Below are 12,946 nucleotides of genomic sequence, written 5' to 3'. Positions count from 1 at the left end.
GCTGGGAAACTCAAGGGGATGTAGTGTAGGACTGAAAATAAAGCTTGTGAGATTTTAAATGCCTAAGGTGATCTGGCCAAGCAAGAAACAAGGCTCTGTGGTTCATGTCAGCACAAGAGGGGGGGGCAGAAACATGGGGAGCGCGTTCCTCAGCTCAGTGGAGGACGAAAGCAGCATGCTGCCAGGCTGTGCAAGAAATGCATTGTAAGCTGGCTCTAGCAGCTGTGAGCAAGACAATGAGGATGGTAAAGCACCATCGAGCTCCCCATGTTCAGCTTTGCACAAAGAGGGAGCTAAATTCAGCCCCCTGGATTCTGTTTGCTCATGGTTTGAATTTAGCTGGCTTTGTCTAAACAACTCTAAGCAGAAAGGAACCATAGATTGTCCCAGTTCAAGACCCAAATTCACCTTCTGCCTGCTTGTTTTCTGCCCCCAAACTATGCAGGGATCTCCAGATATTGTTTTCAGGGCATTTTCAAGGAATACCCTATTTTCTTTTATGGAACAGCTTTCTCTTCCTTCTTTTCCTCACCAAAATCTCCCTTTGTTTTTTCCCATGGCAATCCCTCTCCTTACTACATATTGGGCTACAGCTTGATACATCCTCACTAGATAAAGAGGAGGGGGGAGAGGGCTCTTCATGACCCCTGAACCTCCCCTACTTTCTTGCTAGTGTACAAAAAATGTTTCAATGAATATATCTTGTATTCCGGTGCCTAAAGGCTGGACACCCTTCACTCAGCCTCAGGACTGTGTATGACAGTTGGACAAGAGCCTTTATTCTTCTGCCTAGCAGGCTCGGACATTTAAAAAGGGTCAATTTCAGGGGGTGGGAGGAGAGCCTCCAGCTTGTCATATAGCCCTCATACCTGTTCATCAACTATCCTTTTGCTGTACTAACTTACTTGGCCTCTGACAAACAAGCAAGGTAGCTCTTGTGTGTATTTACTGTATATTTGCTATGTATTTCCAGAACAAACACTATATATCACCTTACATAAAATCGGTATAGTTCCTCTCCTTAGTTTAGCATAACTCCTTATCTCTACCTGTCAGTAATTTGTTCCAGGCTGTTCAGAAGCTGACATCAGTTGTGCCACGAACTCAGCTTTTATTAACACTGCTCACAGTAGATTCCATTCGTTGAGCAATGAGAGCATGTCCCACAGCTTGCATCTGATGTGTGTGCTGGGGGACATTACAGCTTCAGCTGGTCTTTTCCATTTACTGACACAGACCTCAACCGGCCGTCTTCTTCAATTTCTATCTTCTCCTGCCCATTTTCAATGATTTTCCTGGTGGTGATCCTCTTGCCATTGACCACTTCAGTAGAGGTTAAGACTGATCTGAAACTACGCGGCCCAGCTGTTTCCTCAACGAAGGAGAAGATGGTCTGCCCACTGTGACCGAATGAAGTAAATGGCATAAAGGACTGCATCAATCCAGAATACAAACTGGAGCTGCTTCCTCTTCCACTGTTTCTGATGTTGTTGAAGAGATCCATCCCTCCAAAGACTTCCCTAAAGATATTTTCGGGGTCTTGGAATATGTAAGCGATATCAAAGAAGTTGTTATGGTCCCCCGTGGCTCTTCTTCCTATATGGGATCGGCTCTCCTTGACAGATCTGTCATAGCGTGATCGTTTCTGAGGGTCAGACAAAATTTTGTATGCCTCAGTGACAGCTTTGAATTTATTTTCGGCTTCCTCCTTGTTGGTGAGATTCTTATCAGGATGCCATTTTAGTGCCAGTCTGTGGTAGGATTTCCTGATATCATCCTGGGAGGCACTTTTTTGCAGTTCAAGGATTTTGTAATAATCCACCATCTCGGGAGAGAGCTGAGACTGCTTGGAAGTAGCCTGGCACCTCTCTCTCACCACAGATACAAAGCCTGGAGATGTCCTGCACCCAGAGGCTCCTGGACACCCACTGCCACTGCACTGCCTGGGGACAGGCTCAGTTCATCCCTTGCTCTGCTTTGTCTTTCGGTGTTACAGGACCACATAGGAAGCTGAGTCCCGTGTTACAGGATTGTTCCTTTTGAAGCCTGCTGTTCCCGGATCGTGAGATTGTGACCTCAGAGCGCCTTCAGCCAATTGTTGCTCAGGTGATCAAACCACATTCTGGGGTGGAGTTGGTTGTCATTGGCCTTATGTTCTTAAATGTTGGTTGTGTGCATGATGCAGTTGTCCAACGTAGCTGTAATATCATATCTCTGATGTACGGCTTTGTCAGATCAGTTTTTGTGTTGCCTGCCCAAAAGTGGGATTCTTAGATACTGAGTATAGATCTGTGTGCAGTCTGGAGAAGTGTAATGTCATCAGGTCATGTTAATTCTATAGGACATTATTACCCTACAGCAGCAACTACAGGAAAGCTGTTTGTAGTTTAGAGCCATTCACAGCTCAGGGAGAGTGCTGATAAGTTGGAGAAGGCACAGGAAAGAGCCCTAAGATGTGATCAGGGGTTTGGAAAACACGCTCTGGAGTGAAATGCTCGGGGAAATTTTCTTGATATTAAGAGGAAGTTCAACACCAGCTTCATCATATCCTGTAAGACCCTGCATGAAAACAAAGATTTGATGGTACAGAGGTCTTCAGACTCTCAGGAAAAGCAGTTGGAAGGTGGCACCAGCAAGTTCAAACTCCTAATGTGTTGCATATCCTACACAGTGAAGGTAGTGAATTACTACAACCTCCTTGTGTATCCATTTTTAAACCCAAAGTGGACCTTTTCACCTAAAATAATGATTAGATGACCACAATGTATATTTATGCCCAAACCTAATACCTCTGCAAGAACTTAGCTCCCATGATAGCACCAAAATAAATGTCCAGAATGAAGCTCATTAACAACCTTAGCTTCTTTTCTATGTGCTCTTTGGGATAGTTGGCCTAGGTACAGCAGGGATGCTGCATAAGCTCAATACTGACAAGTTCAGTCTGAGGAGCTGAACTCCCTGATCCAGTGTGAGGTTTTCCTGCATCTGTTTCTATTCCCTGGTTTTGTCATTCCTGTGGGAAATGCAATATCTTTGCAGGGAATCATTGCATGAAGGAGGTCTCCAAGGAAGTGCCAACAATGAGAACTCAGCTGTCTGTAACCCTGTCATAAACACCTACTAATGGCAGTGTGGGTTGCAGATCACTGCCCTCATTTCCATTATCCCACACTTTGGGAAAGAGTAAACAGCTGATCATACCAAAGAGTGTATGCACAGCACATGAGCCCACTGCTGCTCAACACACATTGTAAGTGTGGAGCAATGATGGCAAGAAGAAGCCATGTCAGCTTGTAGAAAGCAGTTTGGTGAAGGAGGAAAGAAAAGTGCTGGAGATGATGGGCACTGAGGAAGGGCTTTGTTGGGCTGGTTTCCTCTTTGGTCAGTGATGAGGCAGCACTATGGAGGTACTCACTGTATTCTGGCCCTGTGATAGAGGCTGCCATTAAGGAGTGCAGTGCTGGTCTGGCGGCCGACTGTACACTGGACTTGAGGATGATCCAAGCTTCCCACCCACAAGCCACCAAAAGGTGCAGCATTCTCCTATCCTCTGCCACTGTGACCTCTTTGTAGATGCTTGGCAGAAACTTCAGGAGCAATTGCTGTTCCTGCTCTCTGCTACCCAGAAGTGAAAATGGGATGTCAGAAACAGGTGAAAGAGCCCTATTGGAAGCTCCCAGGCTTGTTATCTGCTGCGCACGGAAGGAAGGAGGTGGCCCTGCCTTGGGCTGTCTCTGCAAAGCATCTCCTCCAGGACTTGCTTTTGCTGCAGAGTGCCTATCACAGACTTGCTGGCGCAGTAGATTATCTGTCCTGGATTTAGTGTGCCCTACCCATCTAAAACATAGGGAGTGTTTTTCTCCTGTCATCCTGTAGCGGGGGACACTCACTGCCTGTTTGTCTGCTGCCTGCAGCAGGCAGGCATCAGAGATTAGCAGCCATTCAACAGAGACCACTGTTGTGAGCCAGAAGGGTTTGCAAGGAAAAAAGAAAGGGTCGAGGAGAGATGGGGAGAAAGGAAAATGGGAGAGGCATGCACACTGCAAGTAACTAGACCCAAACTAGCCTGGCAGCCCCATCCCTAGAAACCAAGGCTTTGAAATGAGAAATGTTTTTCGTATCTCAAATCTCAAGTACAAACAATAAAAACCAGCCCAGACTGTGTTCTTTGAAGAGAAAGTACGAGTGACCTGAACAGTGGTTATCAGCAGCGTCATTAAGATAAACCCTTAACATGATTTAAAGCATCCGAAACTGAAGGCAGCACTTTCAGATACTAACAAAATGGTCTGACATTGGGGATGGAAATCAATAGTAATCTGATGTCACTAAAAATACTCAAAAGTGTCCCATGGCTGATGGAGGTGAGATTAGTGTAAATATTTGTATTCTAATCAGTGGCACGCGAGGGCTGGAGGCGGCCTTTCTGTCTATTTAATTAATGGAGTGGCTTTTTAAAAGGATCCTAATCATATGTGATTGTATCTGCTTATCAACATTTTTGCTAATTAGATGATATGGAGGCAGTCACTCTGCTAATTCCCTCATCCAAACAGCATATCCTGCACAGATAAAGTACAGTCTCTTTTTAATAAGAAACAATCATGAGACAGACTAACCTTAATGGTGCTTATTATCCGAGGATCTTTGGGATTTTCTCTTTTACCCACCCCCTCCTTCCTTTTCCTTCAGTCTCTGCTTCAGTATGCCAGATGGATGCGGATGTGGCAGTCCCTGTCCCCTTGGCACCACCATGTCCCACTCTTCCCTCCCAGCCGAGCAGCAGTGGTGGGTCAGGTGGGAGACGAGGAGCAAAACACAGGGCACTCAGGGGCAAAACGCCCCAAGATTTTGGTTCATGGACCACAGGTAACCCCAGATTTGTAGCCCCTATCACCGATCTTGCCACTGGCATCCCAAAAATATCCTGGTTCAGAAAGAAGTGAGCATCTCTGAGATGTGAAAACTTTCTTCTGTTGTTATTGTTCCTTGTATTATAGTTGATTCTATTATAAAAGGGTCTGGGGGCCAAGGGATTCTTGATAAGCATTTTCTCACCATCCCCCCTGATACCTTGACAAGTCTGGGTTCCTTTTATCTAAAACATGAGCCACAGACATTTGTTCCAAGTCCTTTGGCTATCTAAACAAACACACATCACACTTTGTCCCACCACTCAAGCTGTCATCGGATGCTTTCCCTTAAGGCATCTGTGCTTGTCCCCTGCTTGCTCCCCAAGCCGTGATCTCAAAGACAACTACAGATGAGCATATAAGCCTGACCTCCTGTTGGATGGCAGAGTGTCCTGCTTGCCTTCAGCATGAGGATTGAAAATAAGTAGAAAATGTGTCCCCTCAATGCAGATGCTTATGGTGGGATGGAAGATGGAAGATGGAGCTGGAATAGGTCCTGGAGAGCTGTGTCTGGATTCAGTTTCCTGAGCCTTGAGGCCAAACCATGGTTCAGGCAAGAGGGCACTCGGCTTCTAGGTGGTGGCAAGGAGCAGAACCTCCAAAGAAACACTATTTTTTTGAGGTATGAAGCCAAAGAGAAGGTCTGGTCCTGCTTACTGGAGTCAAGGGGCCTGGCATGTTTTTTACGTTTGATCATGCCCAGGGCAAGACCTTGCTCCAGTCTTGGAAAGCACAAACGGTGATGTAACTTCTCTCCAGGGACTCTGATCCCAGGAGAATTCAGAGCACTCCAGTTTCACTGCCTCGGTCATCTCCACATGTCATCTGCAACGTCCTCACCCAGGCACGGCTCTGCTGAGGCTGTACTCAGCAATACAGTTGGCTGATCCTTCTCTATTCCTTCTCTCTGGCACAGACCTGGACTCTTCTTCCTCTCCATTCTACATACAAGGATTAATTCGATATTGACCGCTTTCCCAGAGCGCCGTCCCACTGCCAGTTCCGTGACTGAAGCCTACGACTTGAAAAGAAGAGGAACATCTGGGCCAAGGATTGCTCTGCAAGCGGTTGAGTCCCGGGGCCTAATGAGGCGCTGCTTATCAACAGAGCGTGCTTATCTGGAGCCCGCTGCCGGTGTACCTGCTCCAGCCCCATCGTGAGTGAACATGTTTTACCACCCAGTCGCAGGGAGCCGGCAGCGTGTGCGCGGTCAGGCAGCGCAGCTCAGGCGGTGCGTGGTAACTCGCGAAGCCGCAGCAACTTTATCACTTTGCAACATCCATACATAGCTACAGCCTTGAATCTTCTCAGGGGAAGAAAGGATGATGAGTTACTGTCCTGGGATTTTTGCTCTGTCTCCAGTCAGTGGGAAGTGGCATGTGGAGCATTCATTTAATAAACCAGAGGGGAAAAGCTGTAGATCAGCTTCTCATTATTTCAGAGCTGGCTCACGCCATCGCTTGGGTTTGTGCCTGACAGTTCAGTGTGTTATTTGAGGCCACTGAAGCATTCTGCAGAAATGATGCCACCCTCTTCTGAAAGCATGGGGTTTGTGAAAGCAGGGAGGGCCTGCCTCCCTTAGTAGCTTTACCATTGCCAATTCCATCTCAATTTTAGGTTTGCAGAGGAGATGCCCACTTTGGAGACCGGTTCCTGTCAAAAGCCACCACTCCAGCAGGAAACCCTCTGAAGATGGTTCTTCTGCTGAAGTAAAGCAACTCTAGGAGAGTAAAAATGCACCTCTGAGGCTGGTTTGCAGGGGATGGCAAGGTCCAGAGTCCTACAATATTTAGTTTGCTGTGTGCACATAAAACTGGTGCACCTCATTAAGGGAAGCAGCATCCTCCTCTAGAAGGGGAGATCATAGGAGATCATTGCTAGCATTCACCCCCCACTATTTGCCAATGTGTTGCAACTGTTTCTGGGAGTGGGGAAGTGGAGTTGACCCCACAATGAAGATGTCAGGAGACAAGTTTAAGTTCTGGTCCTGCCTGTGGACTCATAAACGAGGCTGCCGGGAACAGTGAAATTTCCACACTGCCTCAGCAAAGGTTTAGTCCAAGTTTATTGCTGAGATTAAAAGACTGGAGAATATAAATTGTAAATGTGATGACTTAAGAGCTCATAAATTCAGTATACAACTCCATTCCAGAGAGCCAGTGAGCAGTGCAGCCATGCTGCCTTGGGCTCACATGCTGCCCTGTGCTCAAACCCAAGTTCTCTAAAGAGTCCTTCTGGAGGGGTAGTCACCCCTCCCTGGAATCTATTGAAGCAACATTACCTGTTTGAGCTGCCAGAATGGGAAAGATGAACGTTTCTACTAATCCACAGGTTCTTCTACCAGTTTTTTGCTTATTCTACTTGTGTCCCCTTTCATGGAGCTGGGTGACCTCTGAGAGCAGAGGGATGAGGAGGGCTCTGTGGAGGAGTGGTGAACATGCCACAATACTTTTGGGGTGAATTGTGAGGGGTTTCTACAGCTGGGTCGTGATTGTCATTGAGTTTGTCCAGTACAGATTTCCTTTAATAACTTGCTTAGGCATTAAGACTTGGCCACTATGTCTTTTCCTTTATTGTTTTTCCAGGAATGATGGAGAGTTAGAAAACATTCTGCCTCTAGAATTAGTCTGGTCCACACCAGGGATGCAGATACTGGGCTGTGAGCTGTAATGGAATCAGAGGTAAGAATGCAGTACTCAGTGCCAACCTTGCTATCCTGCTGGGAGCAGAGCTTGTGACCACAGTGTGAGCAAGAAGAGACGGACAACATCAGGTGAACTGGACAGCATGCAGTAAGTGTGGAGGGGATGGACTCAGTGCTGCTTCCCTGGCTGAAGTCAGTCTGGCAGTGTTTGGGTTTGGGACCTTCTCTTTTTGCTTTCTTCCACCCAAACTCTTGAAAACTTTTCAGATTCACCCCAAATATTCATCCCCCATTGCTGCAGTGCAGGTTTGTGTAACTAACAGGCAAGAGCAGATGAGAAGGAGATAAAGGAATAAGGAGGGGGGGGGGAAGGGAGAAGTGAGGGAGGGGAAGAGGAATGCAGAGGTATGTGGCTGCATGTTGTGCTGTGTTTATGCACAAACAGGCACGCTTATCAATACCCAGATGGGAGTATGTCTGCATAGCTGTATCTCTGAAGGCAGCGGGTGCCCCTGGGCTGGGCAGCACGGCTGCAGCCGCCCCTTGGGATGCTGCTGCGTTATCAGGTTGCAGCAGGCAACCCTTGCTCCCCTTCTCACTGGGATCACAGCCCTTGAGCCTGTGTGGGGCTTTCAAAGCCTCTCCCACAGCCTCCCTGGGTAGAAGGACAAGAGGGGATACAGATGTCACTCACTGGGGTGTGGGAGCTGGCGTTGTCCCCCTGCTTTGGTGGGACAACAGTGGGTGAGCAGAGGACCTGGAGAGAGCATTTGTTTGGGTCATTGTGGGCAGTGCAGGATGGGCCAAAACAGTCATTTCACCCCATAAATTGGGCTGTCCAGATTGGATCTGTGCACAGTACGCTGGGGAGACAGCCATGAAGTCTCCTTTTTTATTTTCTCTGTGCTTTTTAAAGAGGATCAAAAAAAAACATTTTTACAACCTTCCTCCTACCTCCACTTCCCAGCACCCAGTCACAGTGACCACTAATCTTACGTGGCTCATAACTGCAAATAGCTCAGGAACTAATTAATTGTGACTGTGTCGCGCTTGCCTGCCTTTTTCACCAAAAATCAATTAAGGAAGAACACATTTCCCCTTCCCCTCCTTCCCCACTCCATTTTGCAGAGGGGAGATGGGGCAGCGTGGACCAACACTGCGTTCCCAGGGCTCCCAGGGGTCGGGGTGCAGCAGAGGGGGATTAGCAAAGTGGAGAGACGCAGCTTCTGCCAACGGGAGAGGGGCTGCTCCCCAGGGACATGCAGCGGTGGGAAAGCTTGATTGCCACATGCAGCCACGCAGCACCATGCTCCTCCCTTCCCGCTGTCCCTGCTCCCCAAAGACCCCCATGAATTGTGTGTGTGTGCTGGGAGGGGATCGGCTGTCGGAGTGTTATTTATTTGCATGGGTAATGAGCCCCTCCAGAAGGGGCTGTGAAGGAGAGATGGATGGGAATTGTGGTGCTGCTTCCCTGCCAAAGTGAGGGTAGAGGTGTTGGTTATAAAGGAGTAAGCGAGGAATTCAGGAAGGTGAATTTTGTGTTTTGTGGGAGACAGTAGTAGGAATTGGAGTGGAGTCTAATGTGGATTTGGAGGTCTTGGAGGTGGGGCTCCTCCACTGCCCCAAAAGCACAGCAAGAACGTACTCCTCGACACACATCTCCCCTCCACACTTGCTCTTCTAGCTCTGCTGCGTCCCTGGATGCATTCAGTGCCAGGCTGGATGTGGGTCTGGGCAGCATGGGCTAGTGGTTGGTGACCCTGCCTATGGCAGGGGGTTTGAAACTAGATAATCATTGTGATGATCCTTTTCAACTTAGGCCATTTTATGCAGCCCCCAAAAACACTTTTCCTGAGAACGGGAGATGGCCCTCCCCAGGACTAGTGCTAAGACACCTGGGCACACCAGGTAAAACCTCCTGAGCATTATTTCTGTAAATGCCTCCATTTGGTCCATATCACCTCCTCAGATCTCTATTGAAATGCCCTTCTATTAATAAATAACTCCATTCTCCATTACCCCGCATCCACTGCTCACATTGAACTAACTGTGAATTCGGGTTTGGTTTTTATAGACATCAGAAATAGATTTTATCTTCAGCGAGGGCTCTCCCTCCACCTCTCCAGCCTCTGTCCCATTGCACCGAGCACAGCAGTGGCTGGGAGCATCTCTCACTGGTATTGGGAAGGATGGGCTTACAAGGGTCGAATCCTTCCCTCTGTGCTAGTGAGCTGTGTGTACATCTCTGTAGCACAGAGTAAAGCACTTGAGAAAACAGGGAAGAAATTTTGAATGAAGTATCTGTGTATCCAAAATAGTTGATTCTCAAGGCTTTTTGTTTCATTTTGTTTTCTTTGGGAGAGGAGTAGTCTGGCTTGGGAAATACCTATCAGGAATCTTCCTTGAATACAGCTATGACACTGAGCCACTGCATGAATGTGGGGAAGATTTTCTTTTTTTAGACTGTGGGTTGCAAACATTCCCTGGAAAATATTTGAGTTTTGAAGAGGATCAGTTGGTCGTGATTGGGCAAGGAAGTCACAGGGTGATGTTTCTATCCCTGGGTTGGATGGAAGCATGCTTTCTGGCAGGGAAATCAGTGCATGTGAATTAGAGTTGTGGTTTCCATGAATACTATCATATATGGATTTGAAGCTGATTTTCCAAGAGCAGTCATGCCAGGAAAACTTGCACTCTCACATTGTCCCAGGCAGCAAACGCAAGTGACACAAATACAGCGAGGGCGAGTTCATTTACAGCAGTGACTGTTAAAGAAAAGAAAAGAAATACTGTGTGTAAAATCTGCCTTCTCTGCTCTCCCTCCCAGAGACACGAGCTCCGACGGCTGGCATTGGTGCACAGCACGCGGGGACCGGCGCCGGCGCACACCTGGGCGCAGGTAAGGCTGCACTGGGGTGGGGACTGGATTCCTTCCAGGCCCCATTCGGCAAACAGCTCCTGCCCCGCAGCCCTGCGTGCCTTTGCCCTTATCTCCCCATGTGAGGCGAAGCGATAAGTGTTATTGGCCGTGGAGCTATGCATCCCTCCAGAAGCGCGCGTATGCTAAATATGTTTCTTGCTAGAAATGGGAGCCTTCCTCATGCAAGAGCTCAATGATTTTATTTCATTTTTAAGAAATAAAAACCTGATTTATTGCTTGATCCAGCAGTAGGCAACTCTGCCTGCGGCAGGGGGGTTGGAACTAAATGAGCCTTGAGGTCCCCTCCAACCCAAGCCATTCTCTGATTAAATGTCTAAGAAAGTAAAACTACATTAATAAATAGCACTATTAATAGTAGTAGATGTGTGGACCTCATCCATGTTAGTGCAGACAAACAACCACAGTATTTCTCAAGAGGTAAATACAATCTTGGTCTGGAAATGACCAAACCAAGCCACATAGCAAAGAGACCTGTCTGGTCCATGCAATTGACAGTGAAGGAAATAACTAGGAGGTGACCTGTGGCAGCTCTAGCTGGGGAATGCAGTTTGTACCATGGGGACAGCCCAGCCCCTTGCCCCCTCACACACTGGCAGGATGTGGTGCTGGTCCAACCCAGCGGCTGTCAGTTGGGATCGGGGTTTCAGAGCTCAGGAGATGCCACTGCCTTCTGCTGGGAGTCCATTGCATTCATTCTGGTTCATGACTGCCGTCATTTTAACCCATCTCTTTTCAAGGAATGAGTCAGCTCCAGAAAAGCAAGCAGTTATTTTATTCCCCGTGCTCACAAGGAGAATCTGATTGTATATAAAGGAATAGGAGCTCCTTTGTCTCTCCCTGACCCCAGGGCTGGAAGAAGCAGCTCCCATCTGTGTCATGTCTGTTTTGTGAGGGATATGGACAGGTCAGCTCGCTGTTCTCTTTCCATGCTCTCTTGGCAGCTCAGATCACCCTGCAAAGCATGCACCAGCAGACCTAGAAACCTCCATGCCCAGGCAGCAGCTTTCCATCACTGTGCCATGCCTCTGCCTTTCTGTGGGGCACACACAAGGGCTGAACAAGCATGGGGGTGTTTGGGGGAAACAAACCCCAGCTTCTGTCCCGCATTTCAACTTCCGTGGCCGACATCAAACGCGTCGCTGCAGCCCGAGCCCCCACGGGCCTGACAGAGGAGCAAAAAGAGAGGGCTGGAGGCAGCAGATCCTAATCTTTATTAAATAAGAACAAAGCTTATGCCGGCTAATGAGAAAAACAAACTGATGAAAGATCCGGCAAGCTCCTCAGAAGGACACAAAGAAATTCTCTCTGAACGAGACCATGCTAAAAATATGCCCGAATATTTATTTTGCTGGCAGTGGCTTCACAGACTCCAGATTTGATGCCGTCTATTCAGGGACTGGCAGAGTGATTTGGGAGCAAGGTGCTCCATCCAGTGCCACATCCAGACCTGTGGCAGTGCCAGGAAGCAACCACTGGGTCTATGTGCTCTTGGACCTTCATGCTGCCAGGCCTGTGTGCCACCAGGTCTGTGAGGACATAGGAGCACTTTGCTATCTGTTGGATGCCCCATTCCTGGAGATGTTCAAGGCCAGGATGGATGGAGCCCTGGGCAACCTGGTCCTGTGCATGATTTAGTGGTTGGTAACCTTACCCGTAGCACCAGGTTGGAACTGGGTGATCTTTGCGCTCCTTTCCAACCCAACCTTCTGTGATCATTTTGTATTTGCTGTCTGGTGGTCTCATCTAGGCAGAGCCCAGGCCAAATGAAATTGCCACGTAACACAGCAGGGGACTGTTCTGAAATCCTCCCCGGCTCCTAGCTGGCTCCACCTGAGCCCCACCTCAGCTTTGCCAAATGCTGAACGTGACTAAAAACGTCGCTTCTAAAGGCAAGAGCAATGCAGTTCCTCCTCCACCTCCGCTGACCATGAAACCTCAGCCTCTACTCTTTTAATGTCCTGTGCCTGAACTTGCTGCCAGCAGGTCAAGGGGAACATAATTTACTCAGGCTTTGATGCATTTGATACAGGTTGGGGTGAGAGGTGGGAGGGGAGGGAGGTTGCCCAGAATGGGTTGGAAAGTGCCAGAGCCCTTTGCTAACCACAAGGTGCTGCCTGGGGGGGCTCCTCACAGCGGGTGGGAGGCAGCAGGCGTTTGTCTGCAGGCCCCTTCTTATCTCCCCGCTCTGATGAGGAGATTGGGAAGGAGGGGAGGCTCTGCCTGTGCTCTGCGCTGCCTGGAGAGGTTTCTGAGTTCTCAGGCTACAGATCCCAGAACCCTGTGCCTCCCCGCTCCTGTCCCTCTCGCTCCTCCAGTGACTGCCCTCAGCCACGTGCTGCTCAGTGTAGGACTTTCTGTAGGTACAGGAGCTGCATCCCATCCCGAAGCAAAGTGGGAGCTGACAGATTTTGCAAACAGCCCCTCCCAACAACATTGCTTTTGGATTAC

At 48.4% G+C, this 12,946-nt stretch overlaps 1 protein-coding gene across 1 annotated transcript; it reads right to left on the bottom strand.

The window, feature by feature from the left end:
• Positions 1-1,064: 1,064 nt before the first annotated feature.
• On the bottom strand, positions 1,065-2,100 carry DNAJB8 (DnaJ heat shock protein family (Hsp40) member B8). The gene has a single exon (XM_048957342.1). The coding sequence runs from the start codon at positions 1,823-1,825 to the stop codon at positions 1,199-1,201; it is 627 nt and encodes a 208-aa protein (XP_048813299.1). The 5' UTR covers positions 1,826-2,100; the 3' UTR covers positions 1,065-1,198.
• Between the last annotated feature and the right edge of the window lie 10,846 nt (positions 2,101-12,946).

The sequence above is a fragment of the Lagopus muta genome, chromosome 11, assembly GCF_023343835.1.
Source record: "Lagopus muta isolate bLagMut1 chromosome 11, bLagMut1 primary, whole genome shotgun sequence".
NCBI classification, from domain to species: domain Eukaryota; kingdom Metazoa; phylum Chordata; class Aves; order Galliformes; family Phasianidae; genus Lagopus; species Lagopus muta.
The sequence above is the reverse complement of the archived record's forward strand: the minus strand, read 5'-3'. Positions and strand labels throughout refer to the sequence as shown.

Bases quoted from the DNA above. Each gene is read 5' to 3' on its own strand.
- DNAJB8 (XM_048957342.1), bottom strand. From the start codon at position 1,825: ATGGTGGATTATTACAAAATCCTTGAACTGCAAAAAAGTGCCTCCCAG.